Source organism: Canis aureus, chromosome 37, assembly GCF_053574225.1.
Source record: "Canis aureus isolate CA01 chromosome 37, VMU_Caureus_v.1.0, whole genome shotgun sequence".
NCBI lineage: Eukaryota > Metazoa > Chordata > Mammalia > Carnivora > Canidae > Canis > Canis aureus.
This window is the reverse complement of record NC_135647.1, coordinates 21,094,411-21,122,207: the sequence shown is the minus strand read 5'-3', so window position 1 is coordinate 21,122,207 and position 27,797 is coordinate 21,094,411. Positions and strand designations below refer to the sequence as shown.

General features: G+C 38.7%; 1 protein-coding gene across 4 annotated transcripts in view; it reads left to right on the top strand.

Moving 5' to 3' along the window:
• FARS2 (phenylalanyl-tRNA synthetase 2, mitochondrial) overlaps positions 1-27,797 on the top strand; it is a 499,567-nt gene that overhangs the window by 166,736 nt on the left and 305,034 nt on the right. For all 4 annotated transcript variants that reach the window (XM_077886004.1, XM_077886002.1, XM_077886005.1 and 1 more), the window contains one exon: positions 19,454-19,585. In XM_077886004.1, coding sequence (XP_077742130.1) covers positions 19,454-19,585 — 132 coding nt within the window. The remainder of the gene's footprint in view (positions 1-19,453; positions 19,586-27,797) is intronic.

The following is a 27,797-nucleotide window of genomic DNA, read 5'->3' as shown; positions in this document are numbered from 1 at the left end:
CCTCTGAAATTTGGCATGTGCTCCAGGATAGGTTCCTGGTTGGAGGATGTCAGAGCTGATACCGGCCATTGAGAATAAGCATATAGCATTTAGGAATGAAGAAAGGAAGAGGAAGGAAGAAAATGGTTAACAGAAAAATCTCATGTCCACTGAGAAATGGTAGTGTGCAATCAGAAAAATTAAATTTAAGTTCTCTTTCCTCCACTTTAAAATCTTAGGTCAATTAGTGCTTTAGGCCTCAATTTTTGAACTTTTAAAAACCAAGGTAATAATACTTGGTTCCCGTGAGAATAAAATGAGCTATGTGAAAGGTACCTTGTAAGGAGAAAATATTAAATAAATGTGTAAATGTGAAAAATCTGAAGACAAGAGAAATGAGGACAAGGCAATAAAAATAGGGAACTTTGAAGAAATATAATACAATCAAAGAACATTAATTTACAGTTGATTTGTCTTTATTTTGTCTAATGAAATGAGATGTGTCTTTCTGTGAGACTGGCACAGCAGTCAGGTGGGTATTGATGATAGCCTTAATGTCCTCTCTGAGCACCAGCAATATTTTAAAAAGAAAACATCGTTCCAGGCCCTGTTTAGACTCTAAAACCTTCCCAGGGGCCTTGGGGATTATTTCTCTGAATCTGGTGCTGGATTTCTTTTATGTTATTATTTTTAATATTTGTAATTGAATAGCATTCAAAATCGTGCTTTGAGGCGAAAGTTTCCAGATAACAATTTTCCTTATACAAAAACATTTCTGCAGTGTATAATTTCTCTGGCCATGGTGCCCATTGTACATAATGGGCATGCTCGTGGCCAAAAATTAGGAATCTTACCTTTCGCAAGAGCAGTGAAATTGTAGCCTATTTCAGACAAACATTTGCTTCATTTTTAAAATGCTATTAGCCTAGACATTTAGATTTCAGATTTCATTACAGATCAGAGTTGCTATGTTATAAATCTTCAAATTTACTTTGTGTTTGTAATACTGAGTCAGCGGAGTCGTGGAATGGCATTGAAGTAAAAAATCCAACGGGCTTGGAGAATACATGTTCAGTGCACTAAAATCTATCTGTGATTTAAAAAACCTTTTATTTTTTCTTTCCTTCCAGCCATGAGCTTATTTTTAGCCCCATTCACACAGTACCCAAATACCCTGAAAATCCTTAAAGATGCATCTTTGCCTAACTAACCCCGGTGTGTCTTTGCTTTGTGTATCGCCAACGGAGCTGTCACCAGGAGGGCTGTGTTAGCTTGTCCCCAGGTGTGTTTGCATGTATATAACATCTGCAAAGGTGCTTCTCAGGGTGGATGCTAACTAAGCAGGGTGGGAAGGTGAGCCAAACCCAGGCCATTTTATGAACTACAAGAACGAGGGGGTATGTATCATAGGAAACAGGTGCTGTGTGTTCTCCTAGTGTTCACACTGAATCTTAACAACTCCCTCAAGACTCTTGGCTGTTTCTTCTGCACTCTGAACAGAAGTGTCATGTTCTTACTTCAGGCATTTCAGAGGGTCATTTAACTCTTTTTTGGGAAAGGAGGTGTGCTGGTTTTTGAAAAATGTCTTGGTAAACCTGTCCAGGTACAAACACTCTGAATGTCATTTAGATATTTAATAATAGCTTTAATTATGATAATGACAATGCCTGATATAATAATTAACAGTGTCAAATTCTGCACTCGGTTCTTTTTGTTTCGACCTGTGTCTATGATTATAATCCCCATTTTTTTTTTTTTTTTTAGACAAGGGAACCTAGACAGAGAAATGCGGTGCCATGAGGATCACACAGTTGGGAAGTATTTGAGCCCTGATGGTAGTGCTGTTGGGCTGATTTCCTCGCCCAGGTTAGAGGTTAGCTCTTTTGAAAAGGCAGAAAGAAATCATTTCAGTAATATTTCTGCAACTGAGGTCTACAAAAGCCATGATGTCAAAAAAAAAAAAAAAAAAAAAAAAAAGGCCTCTCTTTAGGTGTTCCCTTGTGACCTTCCCTGTACTCTGACTCCTATATCGAGCTCTCAGTAGGGCCCTATTTGCAGCATCATACACATTATATTTTGACTACCAAAGATCATTTAAAACTTCAGATTCAATCTTTCTTTAGTTGATGAGCAGTAACTGCCTCGGCAGAGCTCAGAATTATCCAACGACTCTTTTCTATATTTGTTTTTATGGTCTAAGCTTGCTTTCTACTTTTTTGATGTTCCTGTTATTAGTATCATCTTCCTTTGTTCTTGGAAGGCAAAATTAAAAATTAGAACACGCTATTTCCTTGTGGCAATTTGTTGTTATTACAGCTGCTTTAGTTTCAGTTTTTTTCCCCCCTGCCTCTACAAAGCAGTTTTATTATTTACTGCTAACATTTCAATTGTGCCAGCATCCTAAGGCTGAGAGGTTACCAGGTTAGAATTAGAAAGAAATAAAATAACCCTTTAGAGTGTTTTCATGCTTGTGGCATTTGCTGTCATTTTTTAACATCCCTAAATTGTTTCTCCAATATTTCATATCATATTTGGCTGATCGTTTATTTCAGAGCAACTAACGTGGAGGCTTAGGATTTCTAATGTTTTATTTTCACTTTCTGTCCTTCAGGATTTATAGCCCTTCTTTGGCAGTCTTGCTAAACATTGGACTTTCCATTTAGAAAGCACTGGCCTCATAGCACAGTTTAAATGAACTAGCCTGAAGGAGAAATGGGCTGTGATACTCTGCTCTTGAGTAGATAAGTTGCCGTGGGCAAGTCATGTCTCACCTTTTGTTTAAAATAAAAAAAATTTGGGAAGGTCATTGAGGTGCATGTTTCAGTATCCCTTCCAAGGACCCTACTGCACTACCATACCACTCTGGGGCAGTTTTGAGGGGCTAAATTCCAGAGTTGTGGTGAGGTTAAGGCTTTTTGTGCCTGATTGCAGCTCATTGACTTCTCCTTCTGCCCCATCCTGTTGCCGCCTTCTTCCTTCAGAAGTATTGATACTCCCAAAATAACCTGCTTGCCAACCGAGCCTACATATGGTCCCATCCAACCAAAACATTCTAGGCTCTGTATTGTGAATGTTGTCCTAGGAGGTCAAGAGTGAAGTTAGTAATGATAATGAAGATCCCATGTCTTCCATATCTGCTCACATTTTTCTCTATCCATAAATACCTGTTAACATAAGTGAAGTGAAAATAATGGAGAAGAATAATTAGTTTTATAGTTGTTATATTTTGTTCTTAAAACTGAATCAAAAAAATTTTAAGCATGTTATTTTAATGATTTTTAAATCAGCATGTTTGGGCTGTCTGGTGTTTGATTTGGAGAGGGTTGTCTTTCTCTGAGTACTCCTAGAAAGTGAAGGAGCAAACCATTTGTTACATTTGGCCAGTGTTGAGTTGCATGTGCTCACTGTGGCTTGGATCTTGTCCAAGCAGGCTATACTTGTAAAAACTGGCCGGCGTGGTCAACTTCGGTGAGCCTTACGATCACTAGCTATGAAATGGGGATATGAAATATCTTGCATTGTATCCACTAGGGATATTCAGTGGAAACATGACATCACCTAGAAATCAGGGGGAGAGAGACCTAAGACAGAGTTTTTTTAAAGATGTTTGGTAAATGGAGAAAACTTTTTTTTTTAATTTTTTTTTAATTTTTATTTATTTATGATAGTCACAGAGAGAGAGAGGCAGAGACATAGGCAGAGGGAGAAGCAGGCTCCATGCACTGGGAGCCTGATGTGGGATTCGATCCCGGGTCTCCAGAATCGTGCCCTGGGCCAAAGGCAGGCGCCAAACCGCTGCGCCACCCAGGGATCCCGAGAAAACTTGTATTAGAGTTGACATTCCCATCCAAAGATATTGTCCAAGGAAACCTCTTGGAAGAAAGTTTGGGATAGGCATGATTGAACTGAACTGGAATATTTTTTTTAAAGATTATTTATTTATTCTTAGAGACAGAGAGAGAGAGAGAGAGAGAGAGAGAGAGGCAGAGACACAGGCAGTGGAAGCAGGCACCATGCAGGGAGCCTGACTTCGGACTTGATCCAGGGTCTCCAGGATCACGCCCTAGGCTGCAGGCGGCACTAAACCGCTGTGCCACTGGGCCTGCCCTGAACTGGAATATTTTTAAGGAGCCTAAAATGTCCATACTTCAGTGACGATTGGGCAGGGGCTAAGGAATAGGTTGTTTGGGATTTTATGTAAATAAAATTATTGGGCCTTAAGGTACAGTGAAAAAAGTACTTAAAATTTTAGGGATACTGTAATCAAGATGACTAATGTGCCAGGAACTGCTCCTAATGCTTAGCGTTTCTGCTTATAGGTGGTTGATATACAGGCATCCTGGAAAACATCAAGATTTATAGGAGAGGGAAAGTTTCTTCTCTACTTTGTAGGTTTATAGATAGCTCAGATTCTTGATTCATTTCTTTCACTTCTCCTCTGGTCAGTTTGTTGCTCTACCCCTGTTAAGGAATGGATAATCAACACAAGGCTAGTTATCTAAACTCTGTTCTCAACCACTATAATTCCTTTGCTTTCTCTACTTTCTTGATAAAGACCTAAACTTGAATTGATATTCAAATCAATGCTTTCTGTTTTTCCCTGGTCAGCTCACTGCACGGACCTCTTTCTCAGATATTCTAGAACACTACCGTCTCACGTTACCTTCCTGTCAGAGGATAAGCTTGTCTGTTGCACAAAGAATATGCAGGTGACTGGGTGTGAAGTTTGAGATACTTCCATGTTGTGCCATGTATTAATACTTCATTCCTTCTTACTGGTGAGTTGTATTATATTGTATGGACAGCTCACAATATGGTATCCATCCAAGTGGATGAACATTTGGGTTGTTTCTAGGTTTTGGCTATTACAGATAAAGCTGCTACAGTGTTCAGGTCTTTGTATGGGCATATGTTTTTATTTCTCCTGTGTAAATAGGTAGGAATGGAATGGTTGAATAGGAGGGGTATGTTTGAGTTTTTAAGAGACTGTCAAACTTTTTCAGAGTGTTTGAACCATTTTACATTCCTGTTAGTATATGATAGTAGAAGTTACTCCCCATCTTTGGCAATAGTAGGTATGGTCAGTCATTTTAATTTTAGCCATTCTAATAGGCATGTAGTTGTATCTGACTGTGCATTTCCTTAGTTACTGTTAGTGCTGAGTGTCAGTGTGTTTATTGGCCTTCCATATACCTGTTCTTTGTGAATTTTCTAAATCTTTTGCTCATTAAATTTTTTTTTTAATTTTCTAAATTTTTTTATGTTTTTCTGGAGACAAGTCTTTTATCAGATATATGATTTGCAGTTCTTTCCCCTCATTCTGGGCCTTGTCTTTTCATTCTCTTAAGAGCAGAGTTTCTTAATTTTGTTGAAACTTAATTTATTTTTCTTTTATGGAGTGTGTTTTTGATGTGGTTTTTAAGAAATCTTTCATAATCTGAGGTGATAAAGATTTTTCTACTCCCTTTTCTTCTAGAAGATTTATAGTTTTCAGCTTTATTTTTAGGTTTTTGATTATTTTGAAAATTTTTACGTGTAAATGAGCTATGGATCATAGCTTTTCTGTATATGAATATGCAGTTGTTCCAGCACAGTATGCTGAAGTGACCATCCTTTTTCTTACTTAATTACCTTTCTGCCTTTATCTAAGATCAACTGACTATATATGTTTGGGTCTATTTATGGACTCTCTCTGTTCTATTCATCTAATATTTGTCTATCTTGATGCATTATTGAACTGTTTTCATTACAGTAGCTTCATAATAGGTCTTGAAGTAATTTAAAGTCTTTCCAATTTGCTCTTCTTATTCAAAGTTGTTGTAATGAGGTGATTTGTGTTTATGTGGTTATTGATGTGGTTGAATTTAAGTGATCATTTTGCTATTTTTTTTTCATGTTTTTTCTTGGTTCTTTCTCTGTCTTTTTTTCAACTTTGCTTCCTTTGGATTAATTGTGAAATTTTTACTATTTCATTTTATCTGCTTTGTTTGTCTTAGTAGCTATAACTCTTTGTGTTATTTTAGCGATTGCTTTATGGTTGATAGTATATATGTTTAAGTTACCATATTCTGTCTTCAAGTGATACTATACTAGTCAAATACAAGAACCTTGCAACAGTAAGCTTTAATTTCCCCCTTTCTGGACTTTGTGCTATAGGTGTTATGTATTTTACTTTTATATGTGTTATCAACTGATAATCACATTGTGGTCATTTTTATTTTAAACATTAGATTAGATTTTAAAGATCCTTAAATAATAATAAGAAAAATTCTTATATTTATCCAACTAGTTATCATGTCTACCAATCTTTGTTTTTGAGATATTTTCATTGGGTAAAGGATTCTAGATTGATAATTTTTTGTTTAAGTGCTTTAAAAATATTCTCTCTTCTCACTCAATGTTGTTTCTCATAAGAAATCTGTCATTCTTGCTTTTGCCTCTGTTCTTCTGTACATAATATGTTTTTTCTCTTTGACTGTTTTTGAAATTTTTTGCCATTGGATTTAGGGATCTGGTTATGATTTCTATAGGTGTAGTTTTCTTTAGGTTTTTTTTTTTTTTTTTTTTGAGCTGGAATCAGTGGGTTTATATTTTTCATCAAATTTGAGAAATTTTTGTAAATTTTTTTTTCACGTATTTTCTCTATTCTTTCCTTTGGGGACTCCATTTACATCTATGTTTGGCCACTTGAAAGTTTTTTCCAATTCACAGGTGTTTTGTTTACTTTTCTTTCAGTGTTCTTTTTTCTTCTGTGCTTCCTTTTGATGGTTTCCATTGCTGTATCTTCAAGTTCACCAATTATATTTTTCTTCAGTGTCTAATCTGCTCTTCTAGCTACCGTTTCTTTCTTATTCACCCCATTCATTTGTTTCAATTAGGGTCTTTTTATTTCTTCATTATATCTACTTAACATTTTCAGTCTTGCCCTTAACTTTTTGAACATATTGAATACTATTGTCATACATATTTTAATGTCCTTTTCCTACTACTAATATCCTCTGTGTCATCTGTTGATGAATTGCTCTTTATTTTTCCCTATTTGTTGTTTCCTTCTTTGTATGATAATTTTCTATGGAATACCAAGTAGTGTTAATTTTACCTTGTAATGGTATTTTTGTATTCCTCATAATATTCCTGAAGTTTGTTCCAGGATTCTTAGAAATACCTTAATCCTTTTGGGTCTTCTTGCTAGGTTTTATTAGGCAAGACCAATGTAGGATTTCAGTCCAGAGTTCATTTTTCCTCCAACCAATGTGAGACCCTTTTTAGTACATAACTGGATAACTCATTGGTTATTAGGTTTTCCACTTGGCTGTTTGGAACTAGCAGTATTCTTGGTCCTTGTGAGCTCCCAGCATTATTCCCTTTAATATTTTTGCGTTGTCTGTTCCCTGGCCTTGGGTAGGTTCAAGCACTGATGGTCTTCAATTGAATACTAAAGGGGTGTTGTTTTTTTTTCCAGATCTTCAGAGTTCTCTGTCTAGACAGCCCTTTTCTCTCTTTCACTATGTCCTATGAACTGTAGTTAACCCCGACTTGTTCAGACTTCCAGCTCTGTCTCTTCAACTTGGGAGGACTTCTGGGCTCTTTCTGTGTTCTCTGTTGGGAAAATGTTAGGGCTCACTTCTCAGTGATCAGTGCCCTTGGTAACCTAATGCCCAGGGTCTTGTGTGGCATTTTTTTGTTTTTGTTTTTGTTTTTAGTTTTTCACACGGAGGGGTAAAACTGGTTCATTATTCCCGATTGTTCAGACATAGAAGTCTTTCTTTTTCATTTGACACTTTGACTACTCTTTCTTTTAATTGTAGAACTTCCTTGATTTATGATGTTATTATGTCCTGATAAGCCCATTTAAGTTGAAAATATCCTAAGTGGAATACACATTTAATACACCTAACCTGGGCAGCCCTGGTGGCTTAGCAGTTTAGCACCGCCTTCCGCCCACGCCGTGATTCTGGAGATCCGGATCGAGTCCCATGTCAGGCTCCCTGCATGGAGCCTGCTTCTCCATCTGCCTGTCTCTCTCTCTCTCTCTCTCTCTCTCTCTCTGCCTCTAATAAAAAAAATACACCTAACCTACCAAACATCATAGCTTAGATTAGCCTACCTAATGTGCTCAGAACACTTATATCAGCCTTTAGTCAGACAAAATCATCTAGCACAAAGCCTATCTCATAAAAAAAAAGTCTTGAATAAATTATGTAATTTGTTGAATACTGTATTGAAAGTGAAAAACAGAGTGGTTGTAGTGTATAGAATAGTTGGAACTGTATCCGTTGTTAACCTTATGATCACATGGTTGACTGCCCAGCAGCACAAGAGCCTGGGAAAAGATCAGAATTCAAAATCAGGGGCTCAACTGGTTAAACATCTATCTTCGGCTCAAGTCATGACCTCAGGGTCCTGGGATTGAGCCCCACATCAGGCTCTACACTCTCTGGGGTGTCAGCTTTCCCTCTCCTCCTCCCTCTGTTCTCTCTCTCTGAATTTTTTTTTGTATATTTTTTTTATGGAAGTTCAATTTGCCAACATATAACACCCAGTACTCATCCCTTGAAGTGCTCCCCTCAGTGCCCATCACCCAGTCACCCCTTCCCCCTGCTTACCTCTCCTTCCACTATCCCTTGTTTGTTTCCCAGAGTTAGGAGTCTCTCAAATAAATAAAATCTTAAAATTCAAAATTAGATGTAGGGTTTCTACTGAATGTATATTGCTTTCACTCCACTGTAAAGTCAAACAATCATAAATAGAGGACTGTAAAATAAGAAAAAAAGAACTATACCTTTCCTCATACCTCTCTCATCACTTTTTTTGTTTTTCTTTGGCTTCTTTTTTGTTGTTGTTGTTGTTGTTTTTGGCTTCTTTTTTTGATGCTGTTTAATGTTTGTAACAGGAATTCTTTGAAACTGGGGCCTGATGTTTTCCTTCTTTAAAGCAGAATTCTATAGGGAGATGACTAAAATCTTAAAGTTGCATTGTTTTAGATTTGGTTTATGAAAAGATTGCCTTATAATTTTTTTTTAGGACACATCAATAAATTGTGTTTCATTGTATCTCTAGAGATATCTGAAACATACTTACTTCAAAATATCAGGTTGTTTTATTTTTTAAAGATTTATTTATTTATTTTGGGGGGAAGGTGAAGGGGCAAAGGGAGAAAGAATCTCAAACAGACTCCCTCCTGAGCATAGAGCCTGACACTGGGTTTGATCTTACAACCCTGGGACCATGACCTGAGCTTAAACCAGGAGTCTGATGTTCAACTGACTGTGTCACCCAGGTACCCCTAAAATATCAGGTTGTTTTTAAAAAATTAATCTCATCTGAAGTGAATTCATGTTTGATGGTTGATTTTGTTGGTTGGGTTACTTAGCATTAGATTTATTCATGTACTTTGGAATTTTGGTTTGCAGGTTCCTATTTAGTGGAGGAGTTTTGTTTTTGTTTTGTTCCTTTTCTCTGTTTTCCTGCCTCTTGTCCTCTCCTGCTTTACTTATTTCTCCCTTATGTGGCTTTGCAGTTGGTACCACCTCGCTCTCTAGACTTGAAATCCAGAACGGACTTAGAGAGATCTGTTAGATATACTAACCAGCACTGTTTTAGGGGATGTGGCCAATCCAACACCTATGGCTTGGATCTCTGAGTCTACAGCTCTTCAGAACTCCTGCCCCAGGCTGTATTTGGTGAGTTTTTGTCACTCTTCTTTTATGAGCATGAAGCTTATTCCATTTTAGCATCTGACTCTAAGCTTTTAGCTTCCCTTAGATCCCAAGCCAGTAGTACACTGCTGAAGGTAGGCTCTGGGCTCCTTTTCCTGAGTGTCGACCCTGAACCCATCAGCATTGTGCTTTCTCCTCTTTCACGGTTTTGTATTTCTGTTCTGTTTCTAGCCTGTGGAACTATTTCTCTTACCTTTGAATGTAGACTATACCTTGTTAGTTTTTTCCTTTTTTTTTTTTTTAATTTTTATTTATTTATGATAGTCACACACAGAGAGAGAGAGAGAGAGAGAGAGAGAGAGAGAGAGAGAGAGAGGCAGAGGGAGAAGCAGGCTCCATGCACCGGGAGCCCGACGTGGGTTTCGATCCCGGGTCTCCAGGATCGCGCCCTGGGCCAAAGGCAGGCGCCAAACCGCTGCGCCACCCAGGGATCCAGTTTTTTCCTTTTTATTACACCTGTTGTAATGTGTTAGAAAAACAAGGAGTCTGATGGTGTCATCTTGGTCCTGTGAGGCCACTTTGCATGGAAAGTCAGGTGAGTGTAGTTTTCATTGTCTGCTCCAGTGGAGTGAGTGCTGGTTTGGGCTTTATTGTCTGACACCTGATTTTGAATTCTGATAATGGCATTTACTCTGGAAACTTAGATACATAAGCTGTTGTGATCACTGTTCCTTCTATAAAATGGGAGCAGTAGTAGTTATTTATTAAGCAGTGTTTATGCCAGCCTTATATCAGTATAAAGATTAAAGAAGGCATGTATTCAGCATAGTGCCCTAGTAAATGAACGGCAAATGTTGACTACCTTAGGAATGCAATTTAGAAATGTTTATTTTTTTTCACATTTTTATAAAAAGGTGAGAGATATTTTAGCCTGACTTACAATGACATTCAATTCAGAAATCACCCATTTGGTGTTTAGGTTCTTTATATACTTTTCCTTATTTAATTGTCACCAACAGTCTGTCAAAATGCAGACTTTGAAAGAGGGTAAGAAATTTGCATGGCTAAAACAAGCTGGAATTTGATCCTAGATCTATGATTGCTCTTTCCATACATTATGACCCACCTACCCATGTCTCCTTGGTCAGATTTGTGGAGGGTGGATTGTAAGCCTTCTGTCTAGAAGGACTGTGTACCATTCTTTGGGAATGGTTGATGAGGATGATTGAGGGTCCAAAGGGCCTGTGGCTGTGGCTTACCCCAGGCCAGGTTGCTGTTAAGCTGTTCCCTCTGTTTCCTCTGTAGCTAGTCACTTATCCTAGTGCCTCTGACCCCATGCCAGATTTGGAAGGAGGGGCCATTAAATTGTGCTGCACTCCATTTCTTACCCCATGGTGAGGTGGAGAGATGATATTAACATTTTCAGATCCAAGCCCTAGTCAAAATGATTCCTGTGTCCCTTGTCCAGGACAAGAGCCTAAAACAACACTTCACCACACCAGTCTTTCCACCAAGCAGGAGACTGATAATAGCTGTGTGATCAGTTACACTCTTGGTGATAGAAAATGCTAGGCTTTTCTTTTCCCCTATAACTTTGGGAATGTCTTAGCAGAGAGCGACACTGTGGCTGAAATAGTGCTAATAGCTTCTGCTGGGTGCTGTGGAGGTCCTACACCAGAGAAGTTTATTACCCTCTTTCCCTCTCTGAGAGGGAAAAGGTAGTGTTTAACATTAACTGTGTAGTTGGAATGATTTTATTCCACTTAGCATTCTGCAATCCTGGACTCAAAGATATGTCACTGTGTGGACACACAGGATATATATGGCATGCTAAAGAGTCAGTGATGGCATTGCTAGGTTTGTAAGGCCCTAGATGGGGAATTCATTGTAAATCGTGAATGACGACATGCTGCTTGTGAAGTGGGCTTTGGAAATGGAATCAACACTCATATTCCCACATGAATGCTTCAAACCTTACCTGTGCTTCCTTTTCCTCATTTCTGCCAACCATGTGGTTATGTAGTCCAGAGGATATTCTTCTCATTTGCTAGGGGAGAGATAGGAGATGCAAACAGATAGCAAGGACAAGGAGCTCAGCAGGAACCTGGGAATCTTGTTCATGGTGCTCTGCTTTTGCGTTGGCTATGTGGGAGCTGCACAGGGATGCCAAACCTGGGTAGTCTTGTCTCAGCATCCAGCAGATCCTGAATATTTAGCCAGGACTTGAGCTTGAATTTGATTCTTTTACTAATTAGTTATGTGGCTTTGGCCCTCTTGAAAAGTATTGAGCCGATGGGAGTACAAAATATTGCAACTCCTACAGAGGACAGTATTAAAACTATAAGAGCATTAACTCTCTGACTGACAGAGTGTTTTGTTGCAGCATTATTGTTCATAGCAGAATAATGAATATAATTCAAGTGTAAGGATTTTCTACATAAATGGCACAGCCCCTTGCTGGAACACTGTGCAGGAGTAAGGAAAAGAATGAGGAGGTAGTGCTGTGTGTATTTAGGTAGAGAGTCCTCCAGAATGTATCATTAAGTGAAAAAAGCCTGGTGTAGAATAATGTGCAAGAATGCTGTCTTTTATATAAGACAGGAAGGAAAACAGATGTACATGTTTGTATTTGCTTATATCTGGTGATATGAAGGCAGCCCTAGTATGGGCCTGGGTCCAAGAGGAGGGGACTGAACAGGGGACAGGGATGCAGTGATACTTTAACATATGCCCTATTCTTCCCCAGTTTTATTGAGATATAATTGATATACAACGTTGTATTAGTTTAACATATACAACATAATGACTTGGGATGTGTATATATTCTGAGATGATCACCATGATAAATTTAGTTAACATTCATCACCTCACGTGGTCACAAAATTTTGATCATTGTGATGATGTCACTGGTGGTCTATCATATATAAAATGTATCCTCTTACAGTATTTTGATTTTGAACCCTATGAACATATTTACCTATTAACCTTTCTAAACTATTTATTTATTTATTTATTTATTTTTAAAAGATTTTATTTATTTATTCATGAGAGACACAGAGAGGCAGAGACACAGGCAGAGAGAGAAGCAGGCTCTATGCTGGGAGCCTGATGTGGGACTCAATCCTGGGTCTCCAGAATCATGCCCTGGGCTGAAGGCGATGCTAAAATGCTGAGCCACCCAGGCTGCCCTAATTTTTTTTTTTTTTTTTAAGAGAAGGATGGGGAGAGGCAGAGGGAGAGAGAGAGAGACTCTAAGCGGGTTCCAACCCCAGCTTGGAGCCTGATTTGGGGCTTGATCTCACAACCTTCAGATCATGACCTCAGCTGAAATCAAGATTCAGATGCTTAACTGAGCCACCTACGCACACTAAAATAATTTTTTTAAAGAAAGCTTTTAGAATAGAGAGATATTGAGAAATCTGAAAAAAAAAAATGCCTATATAGCTACTTGCTATGTATTCAGTTTAAAGGGCTGTGGGTCTTTTTTTTTTTTTTTTTTAAAGATTTTATGTACTTACTCAGAGAGAGAGAGAGGCAGAGACACAGGCAGAGGGAGAAGCAGGCTCCATGCAGGGAGCCCGATGTGGGACTCGATTCCAGGTCTCCAGGGTCACACCCCTGGGCTGCAGCGGCGCTAAACTGCTGTGCCACCGGGGCTGCCCTGTGGTCTTAATTAAACTGAAACAGAAAAGATGGAATTGTCAGGTAACTTTGACAGTGGTGACCAGGTAATTTCCCTAGTGAGACTGTGGTCATAGTATGATCTTAATTTTTCTAAGAATTTATTTTTAGCCTTTCATCCTTTTTCTCCCTACCCTGCTTTCCTTCCTTGGATGCATGCTGTTTCCTGTGCAGAAAGCCTGAGTAGCAGCCCTGGTATCAGAGCGCTATATTCTACTATTTCTCTGCTGCCAACTGAGGGAAGAACCTGCTGAAAAATTAATGCCCAATAGCACTTATTAATTGCATATTTGTATAGTCAATTTAAAAAATTACCTGCTTCAGTGGAGGGAAGCTTTGGTAGGATATATAAAATCACTGGTACATGCTCTGGTTTGGGCCATCAACCTTTTAAAATCTAGATTTTCATATCTCCAGGGCGAGGTTCTTTTTTTTGGGGGGTGGGAGGACATGGTTCTGATAGCAAAGTCTCATCTTTAAATATAAGGAGTAAGGGAAACAGAAGAAGAATCCCTTAGTGAAGCAATAAGTCAGGGCAATGAAATGTATTAAATGAGGTACATGATGAAGGTGGGTTGGAGGTGGAATGACCCCTGTTTTCATTTCAGAGTGGTTAGGCACTGCAACATGCATAGCAGGCAGGGATTGGTGGGGGGAGACCCACACACAGTCCCCCTTCATTATGTCCCCAGGTGGTTTTCCAAGGATCCAGGAGTTGTGAGGCTGATACACAAAGGAAATGAGATGCAGGGTCGCCTTTCCCAGGCCCCTGGTTTCCTGTGGCAGTTTGGGGCAGATAATATCTCACCAGAGTGGAGAGAATTAGTTTTCTTGCTACGCCTTACCCATTGGAGCTCACATCACTTTGCTGAAGGAATTTTCACTAATCATTCCTGAGGTCCCAGTAGACTTCGTGCTCTCTTCATTCTTGAACGAAGTCAGCATCCTCATTTAGGAGAGAAAGCAGAGTGAGTGCGCAGATTGCCAAAGAGGATCTCTGCCTTTGAGAAAACCTGGACTCGCATAGGTTCTGTACTGAAGACCCCTGGTGAGATAGTCAGCATTATACCCAGTGGGGAGAAGAGGCAGCCAAAGCTCAGAGAGGTGAATTAATCTGCCTACTGTTTCACAGGAGAAACGTAGAAATCTGAGACTCGGATCAGGTTTGGTTTCTTCTCAGGTGTTCTTTCTTCTGTGTGGTCTTCAGCTGAAAATTAAGGTGTATAATTTTTGACAGTTGCTATTGTCTTGCAGAGTCCTGTGGCAATTTTTAAATGCTCTGAGCTTCACTTATAAATATGATTTAGTAAATCATTACATCCAAACCAACCAACCAACCAAGCAAACAAAAAACAAAAGAAAAAACTTTGGCATTATTTTCCATTAGATATATAACACCTGTGTGTTTAATTTCTCTCTATCATCCCAATAAGAGATTGGCCTAATACATAATGAATCCATATGATTTGGACATGTTTTCAATAAATTTTCCTCTATTAATATGTAGCATGGGATGCCTGGGTGGCTCAGTGTCTGCCTTTGACTCAGATCGTGATTCCAGGGTCCTGGGATTGAGTTCCACATCAGGCTACTTGCAGGGAGCCTGCTTCTCCCTCTCCTATGTCTCTCTGCCCCTCTCTCTGTGTCTCTCATGAATAAATAAATAGACTCTTAAAAAAACATATGTAACACAAAATACATAGCTTTTAGTGGATTTTTTTTTTTTTTTAACTGACTCCTGATACTTGGCATGCGAAATAAGTCAAACTTAGTAAAGATTTTAGCTGGCTATTCAGAATCACATCTTTTTTTTTTCTTTTTATTTTTTTCTTTTAAAGATTTTATTCGCTTATTCATGAGTGAGAGAGAGAGAGAGAGAGAGAGGCAGAGACACAGGCAGAAGGCAGGCTCCTTGCAAGGAGCCCGACATGGGACTTGATCCCCGGACTCCAGGATCACGCCCTGGGCCGAAGGCAGGCGCCAAACCGCTGAGCCACCCAGAGATCCCCAGAATCACATCTTTTAATACAAGCTGTATGATGATTGATGATGATTTTCAACTCAATATATTAATACTTACTGTAATTTTGAGGTTATGGGGAGAAAAAAAAGCATATTTTGAGTATAACATAAAAGTATTCAATAAATGATTACACTACCAGTGATTAAAAAAATACTGTTAATGTGTCAATGTAACTGGAATTTAAATTGTTAGAAGTTATAGAAAATACGATATTTTGGCAAAAATTACACATAAACTAATAGACTTTACTTTGAAATAAAGACTATTTGTATATTAAGTAGAGTTATAGGCTTCTCAAAACTGGGGTTTCTTAGATTTTGACTTTTGCCTGTTGCTGTGAAGGAAGCACTGAAGTTCTTTAAAGAAGAACAATGAAGGTAAATTGTGTACGGATTTGGCATTCTTTGCAAGGTCATATAGATTTGAAAAGGAAACTTTTAACAAATGATCTAAGGAGGTGAAGAGGTTTAAAAATGTTATAGTCGCGTTGGCGATCTGTGTTTTCTTAGTTTCTGTGATATTATCATCAGTGGGTTCTGCTCCACAGATGAGTAATACTAATCATCTTCATATATTCATAAGTACTTTGGTTAACTTCCCTGCATTTTCTCACTCTGCGGGTGGAGTTTTCAGGGTGGAGTGATTACTTTCTTGCCTCCTGACAGACGTGAGCAAGAAGAAACCCAGGGCCAGGGTGACCAGTGTCTTAAAACACAAAAGAGCAAGGGTTGATGCAACCAACATGTGGACATTTTATCTGAAGAATTCATTCACTATTAAAAACATTTTAATCGGGATCCCTGGGTGGCGCAGCGGTTCGGCGCCTGCCTTTGGCCCAGGGCGCGATCCTGGAGACCCGGGATCGAATCCCACGTCGGGCTCCCGGTGCATGGAGCCTGCTTCTCCCTCTGCCTGTGTCTCTGCCTCTCTCTCTCTGTGTGTGTGTGACTACCATAAATAAATAAAAATTAAAAAAAAAATTTAAAAACATTTTAATCCAAGGTTATAATTTTTTCTACTTTGAGAAGTGCTAAACCCTTCAGTAAAAGAAGGTTTCCAGAGAAGGGTGATATCCTTACATCACTTTCCAGGGCAGTTCTTGTGCTAGGTTGACACAGTCAGCACCAGCAACTCAGATGGATGTGGAGAGAGAATCCTGTCTTTGTGCAGGCTTCACTTCCCACTGACCTTATGCAGTAGGGATTTAGTTTAGGCTTCGTAAAAACTGGTAATAGAATAACTTTAATTAACACTCGTGGTTATTTTCAGGGCTTAGTAATATCTGAAATATTCTTTTGCTCTGACTAGTGACTAAGGGGGGACTTAAGTTTCTACAGATGTGAGGTATAAAGCTATATAAACTAAATTCTATGTGGAGTGTCTAGGGGGCTCAATCAGTTAAATATCTGCCTTCACCTCAGGTCATGATCTCAGGGTCCTGGGATTGAGCCCCGCTCCTCCCTTTTCTCCCTGCTTGTGTGCTCTCTCGCTATCTCTCTCTTTCAAATAAATCAAGAAAATCTTTAAAAAACCCTAAATTCTATGTATTTAGCTTGTCCAAAGGAATAAAATAAGGATATGCAAGAAAAATTAATTTGTGTAGACCTCACAGAACTCTGTTCCAGGTGATGTTTAATTATGTGATGATGGAAATCATTGTGTTAGCCCTGAGTACTCATCTTGCTTTTGGTAGAATTTGATCCAAGCCATGTAAACAAAATTGGTTTTTCTAAATTGTTTTCCCTAGGTGATTTGTGCTTATCTGCCAGGAGTTACAAAACGGAATGATAAAAATTGTTTATCTGCCTGTCCGTCTGCACTCAGTTATATATCCCAGTGCTTCACACATTTCCGTTTGCCAGCAGGACTGCCTCTGTAGCTTTGTAATAAAAAATCTGGTAGGGGATTGTTGGCCCCAAAGATGGGCAAACACACAGGTGTACGTTACTTTCTTCTCAGAACATAGTGGCAGATAAGCACCTGCTCTGCACATAGGAGCTTCCATATAGAAAAGTCAGAAGGACTCAGGGGATCTGAAGACACTTCTCCAGTGGCCTGCAACAGGATCAGCTTTTTTTCCCCAGTTAGAAAACCTTGGCGAAATCTATTCATTAATAAGAAGGATGGAAGTAGGAGTGCCTAGGTGGCTCAGTCAGTTAAGCATCTGCCTTTGGCTCAGGTCATGATCCTGAGGTCCTGGGGTCAAGCCCAGTGTGGAGCTCCCTGCTCAGCAGGGAGCCTGCTTCCCCCTGTCTCTTCCTCACCCCTCCCCACTCATGCTCTCTCTTGAGCATGTGCTCTCTTTCTTTCTCAAATAAATAAATAGAATCTTAAAAAGAAAACAAAGGAAGGAACTATTGGTTGAAACTTAAAATCATTCTGCTGGAGTGAAAGAAGCCGCGCCAAAAGAAAAAAAAGTACATGCTCTGTGATTCTATTGTTATAAAATTCTAGGGAATGCAGACTCCTTTGTAGGGATGGAAAGGAGATCTGCAGGTGCCAAAGAGTGTGAGGGGTGAGGAGAAGAGATAGGGGCAACAGGCAAATGGGTAGGGTTACAAAAGGACACTAGGAAACTTCTGGGGGGTGATGCATATATTTATTGTATTGATCATAGTGTTGGTTTCATGGATGTATACACGTTGTCAATGTTTATCAGGTTGTGGATGTATATATGTGCAGTGTAGTGTTTGTTATAGCATATGTATAACAAGAGGGAAATATTGTATTACTGGTGTAATAGAAATCAGCTGTCACTTGCTATAGACAGCAGGTAAGTAGGAAAATAAAGGCAATGAAAGAAAAGCCTACCTTGTCCTTTGTCATCTGGGGCATAAGGGAGGTTCTCGTGTTTCATAATTCTGTTCCCATGTGCTCTTTGATTCTTGGAATAGCTTCTTTTGATGGGTAGGAATTACATTTTAATTTTTAAGAAAAGCAGTTTTGGAGTTAGGCTGACCTGGGTTTGGCCTAGTCTTTTGCTAGCTGTATGCCTTTTGGGCAAGACACTTGACCTTTCTAATCATTTTTTTCCCTACCTGTGAAGTGTGCTGACAGAGGCAGAGTAAGTCCTCAATAAATGGAAAAAAATTTGTTATTATTATTTTTTTATTTCATTTCACATTCTGATTCCGACAAGGTTTAAAATGCAGATAGTCTTGGGTGAGAAAAGGCAGTGTTTTCAATTCATAGGAGGTAATGTTACCATGGAGAAATGGAATCAGAAGTGTCGCTTAAAGAAGAAGAGAAACATCGTTACACAAAGCGAAGGGAGCATGGGCAGGAGCCTGTAGATAATTTGTTAGCTGCCCACTTTCCTGTGTTTCTCACCGTGGGCATCTAGCTACCAGGTAACCTTCTCATCTGGTTTTCCTGTTTGTAATGACTTCTGCTTTTTGCAGGCGTTGTTTTTACTTCATTACTTTTTCCCTTTGTTAGTTAATAACATCATTGTTTATGAGTGCCATGTTCATGATTGCTTGTTGAGAAATTCATTCTAGCATTTAGGCTGTACTAGTTTGTTTTTTCAGGTGTATGAATATTTGTCATTCCTCTGTAGAACAAAATGTTTTGACTTTCAGGACGTTTTGCTTACATTTATCTGATAGATCTTATTTAAGTTTTATTCGTTCTTCTAAATCTAATTAAAAAATTAATATACATACTTATAGAAACAACAGTTGATTAGCTTATCCTAAACTGTCATATTGTTGATAAGTAAGTTTGCGGGATATATAGTAAAACTCTTTTTTCTTTAACTCTGAAAAGATACCATTTTCACTTATAGAACTAGCAGAATCACTTGCTTTCCCATGATCTTGACCTAATTTTTTCCCTCTGCCAGGTGTTTGCAGGGATTTGACAAGTGATTGATTTGGTTTTAGAGGGTCCTGGAGCTGCACAAAGTGTTTTTCATATTGGAAAAGACATGCCCAGTTTTTCACAAGTTTTAAGATTTATTGCCTCCCCCTAACATGTTGCAAATGAGTTTGTTTACTATTTATTTTACTCAGAATGTCCTAAGTGTTGTCATTAGCCAAAGGGCAGGCTTGATCTAAGGAAGGATAGAGTGTCTTTTAACACGGTCTCTTTTTCTTTGGTATCTTTGCAGGACTGGACATTAGATGGGTAGATTGCTACTTTCCTTTTACTCATCCTTCCTACGAGATGGAGATTAACTTCCATGGAGAATGGCTAGAAGTTCTTGGCTGTGGAGTGATGGAACAGCAACTGGTAAATTCAGGTAAAAAGGAATCCAACATTTTATTTATAGGCTTTCTTATAAAAGACTTTCTTTTCCTTGAAGTTCATTTCCATACTCATTTTTCTGTGTATTTACATACCCCTACAGGGGCAGCCTCATCATCTTTCTCTCCTGTTGCCCTGCAGACTTATCCCTGACACTTAACTCTGGAAGAACTTAATTTCTCACATTTAATTTTGCAAAGATTTCTTTTTGGGGGGCATCTTCCTTGTTAACATTTAAGTGTTGGACTTCTACTTTATAATTTTATATTTCTTGATAATGTTGCTTTGCAACTGCCCATAGGCTTTTGATGCAAATCACATGAGTGCAGTTTGTCTTGCAAATTAAGAACCAGACCAATGTATAATCCTTTTTTGTTCTTATTTCATTTATAACAGTGCCCAAAATTCAAGATTTTTCCGAAAATATGACAAAAAAATATAAAAATACTCAGACCTGCAATGTTTAGTTGTTTGCTGCCCTCAGTGTTGGCGGTACCACCTGACTGAGGTGAAGTGGGAAAATGAGGCCTCTCATTAAATCCTACCTGTATCTGCAGGTACTTGAGAAAGATCTCTACAGCTCTTCTCTGCAGGACCATTGCTTAATAAAAATGAGTATTTCTAAACTTAACCTCAGAGCTGTTTTTTCTTTTTTTTTCAAATCACTATCTGAATGTAATTAAAAAATATTTTTTTCAGAGTATAAACCCTCCTTGGGAAGTCAGTGGGGTTGAGGGTGTGAGCAGGAGCTCTCTATGAGCTGTAAGCAGAGGGGAACTGATGTGGGTCCCACTGTGCCCCTCCCCCCTTCCTATAGTAGGATGTTTGCTCTGTGGACTTGGAGGGCAGTGGCTCTAGTTCAGGCTTCGTCACAGGGCCTCGGGCATCAGAATGGAGAAGAGCGGGCCCTCTTGGTGACTAAGAAATGTGGAGAGACCACTGCTAAGGTCAGGTGGTTAGATATTAAGGGTGGAGTGAGACAGAAGAGATAAGATGGCCAGGAAGTGCAAGATTTGTGATGTCCCGCCTGGAAAACTGGAGGCCTGGCTTTCCCTTCTTACCCATAGGTAACCTCTGTCTGCAGGGCCTGGACTCAGCACACACATTCCTCTCCATTCTGCCAAGGAAAGCGTGGGGGGTGGGGGGGACGCCTAGCACAGTGCCAACGCTGCTTGGATGCTTTTCAAATATTTGAATGACCGACCTACAGAAGAGGGACAGAGAGGTCTCATTGTTAAGGGGCTGTGAATAAAAGTTGTGAGGTTTGGGTTCGAGTGTCTGTCTTAGGTTTTCTGTCAGTTGACAACTGTGTCTTTGGGCAAGGGGCTTAACCTCTCCAAGTCTTAGTTTTCACATAGTTAAAATGGATGCAATGAAACATCCCTCAAAGTTTCACTATGAGGTTAATCGAGGTGACACATGTAACATGCTCATTTAACCACAGGGTCTGGTACATAGTAAATCTTGACTAAAATTAATTGCTGGTTTTTTTTTTTTTTCCAAGTCATTAGAGCCATTTATCAACAGAGTCCTCCTTAAAAAGGAAGTATTTAAACAGAGGCTGTCCTGCCTATCCCAGAAATGATTTCTAATTAATTGGAACTTGATTACTTCTTTGATCTCAGTTATCTTCGTATCCATGATTCTAGTTTGAGTGGTTTAGGAAGGAAAAAGAAAATTAACTGTAAGAGACAACAGGAAAATCAGCCTAAAAGGTGTATACACATCTTAGTAGGAAATACAAAATATTGGGAGCAAATATGTAAGATTTAATCTCTCCTTGAGTAGGAGCTAGCTTCAAATACTTCTGTGAGGGGATTAGCACCTGCTTTCAGCCCAGGGCGTGACCCCAGGGTCCTGGGATCGAGTCCCACATCAGGCTCCCTGCTTAGAGCCTGCTTCTCCCTCTGCCTGTGTCTCTGCCCCTCTCTCTCGTGTCTCTCATGAATAAATAAATAAAGTCTTTGGAACAAAACTACACAAATACTTCTGTGGTGTTTTTTTTGTTTGTTTTGTTTCTTAGAAGATTTGAAGGAATCCCAGGCTCCCCTCTCCGGAGCCCTTGCCCCTGGGATTGTGTGTTGTCAAGGGTGGGAACTGAGAAAGCCGGTTAGGGGATGATCAGCTCACATGCCAGTTGTCACTAGGAATTGTGCTTCCTTGTCTCTCTTCCAATATCCTTGATGGGTCTTTATGAGGTTTATTCAGATAGTAATTGGCCGAATATAGTTATCTAAAACAGGTCTCCAAGTCATTATTGCACATTAATGAGACTGCTGTTCTACAATTAGATCAGCCATGTCAGGTATCCTTGAAGGAAATGACAAAGCGAAAGAAAAAGAAATTATACCAAACCAAACCAGGACATCTAAGATGCAAATATGTTAGGTTCACACTTGCGGTAGAATATGCTGTAAGTTGGTGGGAAATTGTACAGATAAAATGTAAATATCTTGCAAGAGAGGGAGACAAGAAAAGGGAGAAGAGATGATTTTATAAAGAAATTCTGTGTGGGCTTTGCTATTTGAACTTGAAGTTATTGTGACAAAGTTCTGCTCCGTGTTCTCAGACTCGGATGTGTTTTGACATCTGGAGTTAAATTTTAAACTGTGTGCCTGACAGTCACTAACCACAGGCATTATTTGTAAGAACAGCTAATTTTCTGTTTTCTGAGTTCCCGTGGCCTGGAGAAAGGCAGACTGTGCACACGTCATCCCTCTAGTTCTGTTTGCCATTCCTACTATCTCTCCTCTGATATTTCCTTCCCTCTCGTCTCCTCCTCCCCTCCCCTCCCCTGCCATGTAAAATAGAACTCCCAGGGGCACCTGCTTGGCTCAGTGAGTTATGAGTCTGACTCTTGCTCTCAGCTCAGGTCTTGATCTCAGTGTCATGAGTTCAAGCCCAGTGTTGGACTCCATGCTGGGTGTGAAACCGACTTAAAAAAAAAATAGAACTTCCAATATATACTGAAATTGATGGTTGTAAATCTCCTTCTTTACCGGTCTCATAGAGGTGCCAGTAAATGCTGAATTAACTGGAAACCAAAGAAACTGGGATGGGATGGTGATAACTTGCTGCCACACATGGCCCTTCCTCTAAAAGGCAACCCTTCTGCACTGAAAGCTTTGGAGACTTTCTTTCCTTTAGCCTTGAGAATAAAGCTCCAATGTTAGGCACTGCTGTTAACGCCATTCACAAAGCCCCAGAAAGGGACCATGCTATGCTACCCAGATAGTAAACTGTGTGATTTTGAAGTGTCTAGAAATCCCTTTCAAAGCAATGATTATGTCTAACATAGAATGAAGAATTTGAAACCAAATGAAACAAACAACAGCAAACAGAGCTTTCTTTGTTCTGTTTTATTTGTTACCAGGCCATCATGTATGGTATCTCCTATGATAGAAAGCATTTAATTAAGAGTGATTTTAGATTGCTAATATGAATAGTCTGTGAAAACACTTTATTACACTTTTAAGTTGACTTTGGCATAGACATAGTTTTTTGGTTTCTTTTTCCTGGAATAAGATAAGGCTCTTCCACATGGCTTATTGAATTTTACTTTATATTTTCTTCTTTAATTTATAGTGTATTCACCTTTGCTTTCAGACTTCTTAGATTTAGTAATTGCAATGTGGGTGGTGACTGCTGTCATGATGATTTGATTGGTTTTTCCTTGAGATGTTTTGAGGGCAGTACTGAGTCACATCCCTGAATACTACACCCTTATTTCCCGTTGGGCTGACTCAGGCTGCTAATGTCTTTTCAGGTAATATATGGAGCACAAACATCTAAAACCATCGCCAGGGGTGACTGTAGGCCGTGATTGTGCCAGAAAGGAATTTACCATTTATTGAGCCCCTATGAAATTTAGAAGATTGTACATAGGCCAGGGAATAGAAAAAGCCCTGTAGTGGAAAATAACTTAAAAAAAGGAATCTCTTCCCTTACCTTTTGTTAAAATTGAAAAGTGGGCTCTTCTTTTGGGAAAACCTTGTAAATATGTACATGAACAGTGTCCACTTTTAACAATCTTTCTTTGTTGTTACTGGTTTTTTATCTGTCATATTTTTCTTGAATTCCTTCTAAGGCTGTAGAAAAGCAAAATAAGCAATGGTTTGGCTTTGGGAATAGCATAGTGCACACAGACTTACAAACAAGCGATTACAATACCATGTGCTAAGTATTTGGAACAGAGGTACAGCAGGCAAAATGGGGAAGAAGGAGAGATTGGGGAAGATTTTGCCAAGGCCTTGTTCTAGTTACTACATTCAGGATGGAATGCTGGAAGTATGGATATTTGAAATGTATGTCCCAGAATGTGTTAGGCTCCTGTTTGCAAGGAGTTGTTGTGTATTTCTGTATAGGGGCATACCTAGTGCTTCTTTTCCTATGTGAGTGAAAACCTGTTTCCAGTCTGTTACTGTCATTGGTAGTCAGTCTCTCCAGTCTATACGCACACTTGTGACATTAGTGTTATTAATCTAAGTTGGTGACCTTTTAGATGGCATCAACCAAGATGTGTCCCTAATATAAGCAGACTTGCCATTCATCTGCTTAGCATCTTTTGTGGATAAGGCATTGTGGTAGCCAAAGAGGAGGACACAAAAACCATAAGATGTAACATCTCCCTGTAAAACATTGAGTGTAGTATGGAAGATAAGACTATATAATTAGAGCATGGTAACATAAGTGCCATTTGTGAGATGGAGCTCTGGAGTTATGAAGAGGGAACAATGTCCATCAGTTGGATCAGTAGAGGTGTCAGAAAGGAGGTGGCATTTGAACTTGGCCTTAAACAGTCGTTCTCAGTATGTGGCTGGTAATCACCTGGAGAGTCTATTTAAAATATCTTTTTTCTGTAGGTCTGGGATAAGGACTGAGATGTACATTTTAAACAAACACCCTAAGAAATTGTTGTAAATGATCAGACCATGCTTTGAAAACTGTCTGTAGGTTGAATATTTTCCCCAATTTTATTGGGGTATAGTTGAAGTATAATGAACTATGAACATTTAAGCTACAAAGTTTGATCCATTTTTGACTTATGTATAGACCCATAAAACCATCACCACAATCAGTATAATAAACATTTCCATCACCAACCAAAGTTACTTTGTGCCTTTTTGGTAATGTCTTTCCCTCTACCCTATCGTTAGGCAACCACTGATCTACCTCTGTCATTATAGGTTAGTTTGGATTTTCCAGAGTTTTATATAAGTGGAATCATACAATATGTATTCTTTATTGAGCATATTGAGCCTCTTTCCCTGAGCATAATGATTATGAGATTATGAGATTAATCTGTTGTGTGTATTGATCAATGTTGTATGCATCATTCATTCCTTTTTGTTTTGAGTATTGTTTCATCATATGGATATACCCCAATTTGATTATCTGTTCACTTGCTGATGGACATTTAGGTTGTTCCCAGTTTTGACTATTTATAAATAAAGCCGCTGTGAATATTTGTATAAAAGTCTTGGTGTACCTATATGTTTCCATCTCCTTTGAGAAGAAACCTAGCAGTAGAATGTTCTATAAATGTCAAATAGATCAATGTAATTGAATAGTGTTCAGCTCTTTTATGTTTACTGATTTTTTTTGTTTTGTTTTGTTTTGTTTTGGTCTCAGTGTTCTATCAATTTCCCAGAAAAAAAGGTTAAAATTTTCTGCTTTGATTATGGATTTGTATATTTGCTCTTTTATCCTATCAGTTTTTCTTCATGTGTTTTGAAGCTGTATCATTATATGTATATGCTTTTATAACTCATGTCTTCTGCATGAATTGCCCCTTTTATCATTATGAAATATCATCTTTATCTTTGGTATTAATCTTTTTCTTGAAGTCTGTTTTATTTATGTTAAAATATGCATTCTAGCTTACCCTGTATTCTCAGTCACTTTCATGTCATTATAGTACATGTATTATGTCTACATACATCGGACACCTCACCAGTCAGTGTTAGACTTTCTGCTTTAAAAAAGTCATACGCATTTTAAAGAACTTAAGAGACTATCATTTTCTATTCTATTTACCTAGCTATTTACAATTTCTCTTGCTCTTCCTTCATTCCTGAAGATGCATGTTTCCTTCTGGTATTTTTCCCCTTTGGTATGAAAAACTTCTCTTAGCATGTCTTATGGAACGTGTGTGTTGGTGATGAATTTCTTAGTTCTCCTTTATTTGAGAAGGTCTTTATTTACCCCTTATCATAAAGGATATATTTATGGAGAATAGAATTCTGGATTGACAGATCTTTTTCCTCAATAATTTAAAAGTGTTCCACTGTCATTTGCCTCTACAATTTCTGCAGAGAAGCGTAGAATTATTTCAATCTGTATTCACCTGTATATAAAGTATTGTCTTTCTTTAGCTACTTTCAAGATTTTTTTTTTTTTTTTTTTTTTACCTTTGGTTTTCAGCAGCATAATTTTGACGCATCTAAGTGTGGCTTTCTTGGAACTCACATGTTTCAGGTTCACTGAGCTTAAATGAATTTATGTTTATGAATATGTTATGTTTATGAATTTATGTTTCTCACTTATTTTGAGAAGTTTCTGGTCATTTCTTCTTCAGATAACTTTTCTGTCTCAACCTCTTCCTCCTCCCCTTCTAGAACTCAAATTTATACCTGTGTTAGATATTTTGATTTTATCCCAGGAGATCCAAAGACTCTGCTAACTTTTTTCTAGCTTTTGCTTTTTGTCTTACTAGATAATTTCTGTTGATCTGTGTTCGTGTTCCTATATCACTTCCACTCAGCTGCCTTGGGCATCAAGTAGATTTTTTATTTTACAATATTATTATTTTTTATTTTTAAACCTTTTAATTGTTTTTTAAGTTTACTTATTGGTTCCTATTTCTCTGCTGAGAATTCCTCTATTTTCATTCCTATCAGTTGTGTTTTTCTTTAACTCATGAATCATAGTTAGAATAATTGCTTTAAAATATCTGACAGTTTCAACATCTGGGTCACATAAAAAATGAATTCTGTTTAGAATAGATCACATTTTCCTGGTTCTTTGTCAAGTAACTGGATTGTATGCTGCACCTTATGAATGGCAAATTGTGTATACTCTGTCCTGTTTTAATCCTGTGGTAACTGTGGATATTTTATTTTATTAGATGGTCACCTTGTGAGGTTTGGGCCTTAGTTCTGACTTGCTTCCTGTGGGCAGTGATTCAAATATCAGTGTAAGTCTTAGTTCTGCTGATCTGTGTCCTTTCTGCACCCGGGTACCTTAGGGGTTAGTCTGGAACTTGTTGAATGGTTCAAATCTGAGTTAAATTTTCTTAGCTTTTGCTATGCTGGCTTGAGTCTGTGCTGTGCCTGTGTAGTCCAGGGGCTAGGCTGATGCTTGTGTGGGTAGAATTAGGGCGTCCCCTTCTGGGCTCTCTCCACTCCAGCTCACAGAAGCTCTTTCCCTGCAAATAGGAGGACAGGTTTCTCTTTGAGTCTCAGCTGCCCCTGATGCTGCACAGCTCTGCAACTGGGGCCCATCTTTGGGGCAAAAACAAGGTGGAAATAGACATGAAATTTGTCCTGTGTAGGTCATATCTCCAAATTTTGACTGACTTTCTTTCTTTCTTCTTTCTTTTCTTTTCTTTTCTTCTTTCTTTCTTTCTTTCTTTCTTTCTTTCTTTCTTTCTTTCTTTCTTTCTTTTTTTCTTTCTTTCTTTCTTTCTTTCTTTCTTTCTTTCTTTCTTTCTTTCTTTCTTTCTTTCTTTCTTTCTTTCTTTCTTTCTTCCTTCCTTCCTTCCTTCCTTCCTTCCTTCCTTCCTTCCTCCCTCCCTCCCTCCCTCCCTCCCTCCCTCCCTCCCTCCCTCCCTCCTTCCTTCCTTCCTTCCTTCCTTTCTTTCCTTTCTTTTCTTTCTCTTCTTTCTTTTCTTTCTTTTCTTTCAAGGTTTTATTTATTTATTCATGAGGGACACAGAGAGAGAGGCAGAGACATAGGCAGAAAGAGAACCAGGCTCCATGCAGGGACCCTGACATGGGACTTGATCTGTCTCCAGGACCACACCCTGGGCTGAAGGTGGCGCTAAACCACTGAGCCACCCGTGCTGCCCAGATTTTGACTTTGAATCAAAATTTGTCTTGTTTATTTTTCATAGTGCTCTATTAGTTGTGTATGGGTGTGTGTACTTTTTCAGGGATTTAAGTTGTAATCAAGGTGAGTCATAGAGAGCTCATACCTGTAATGGGACC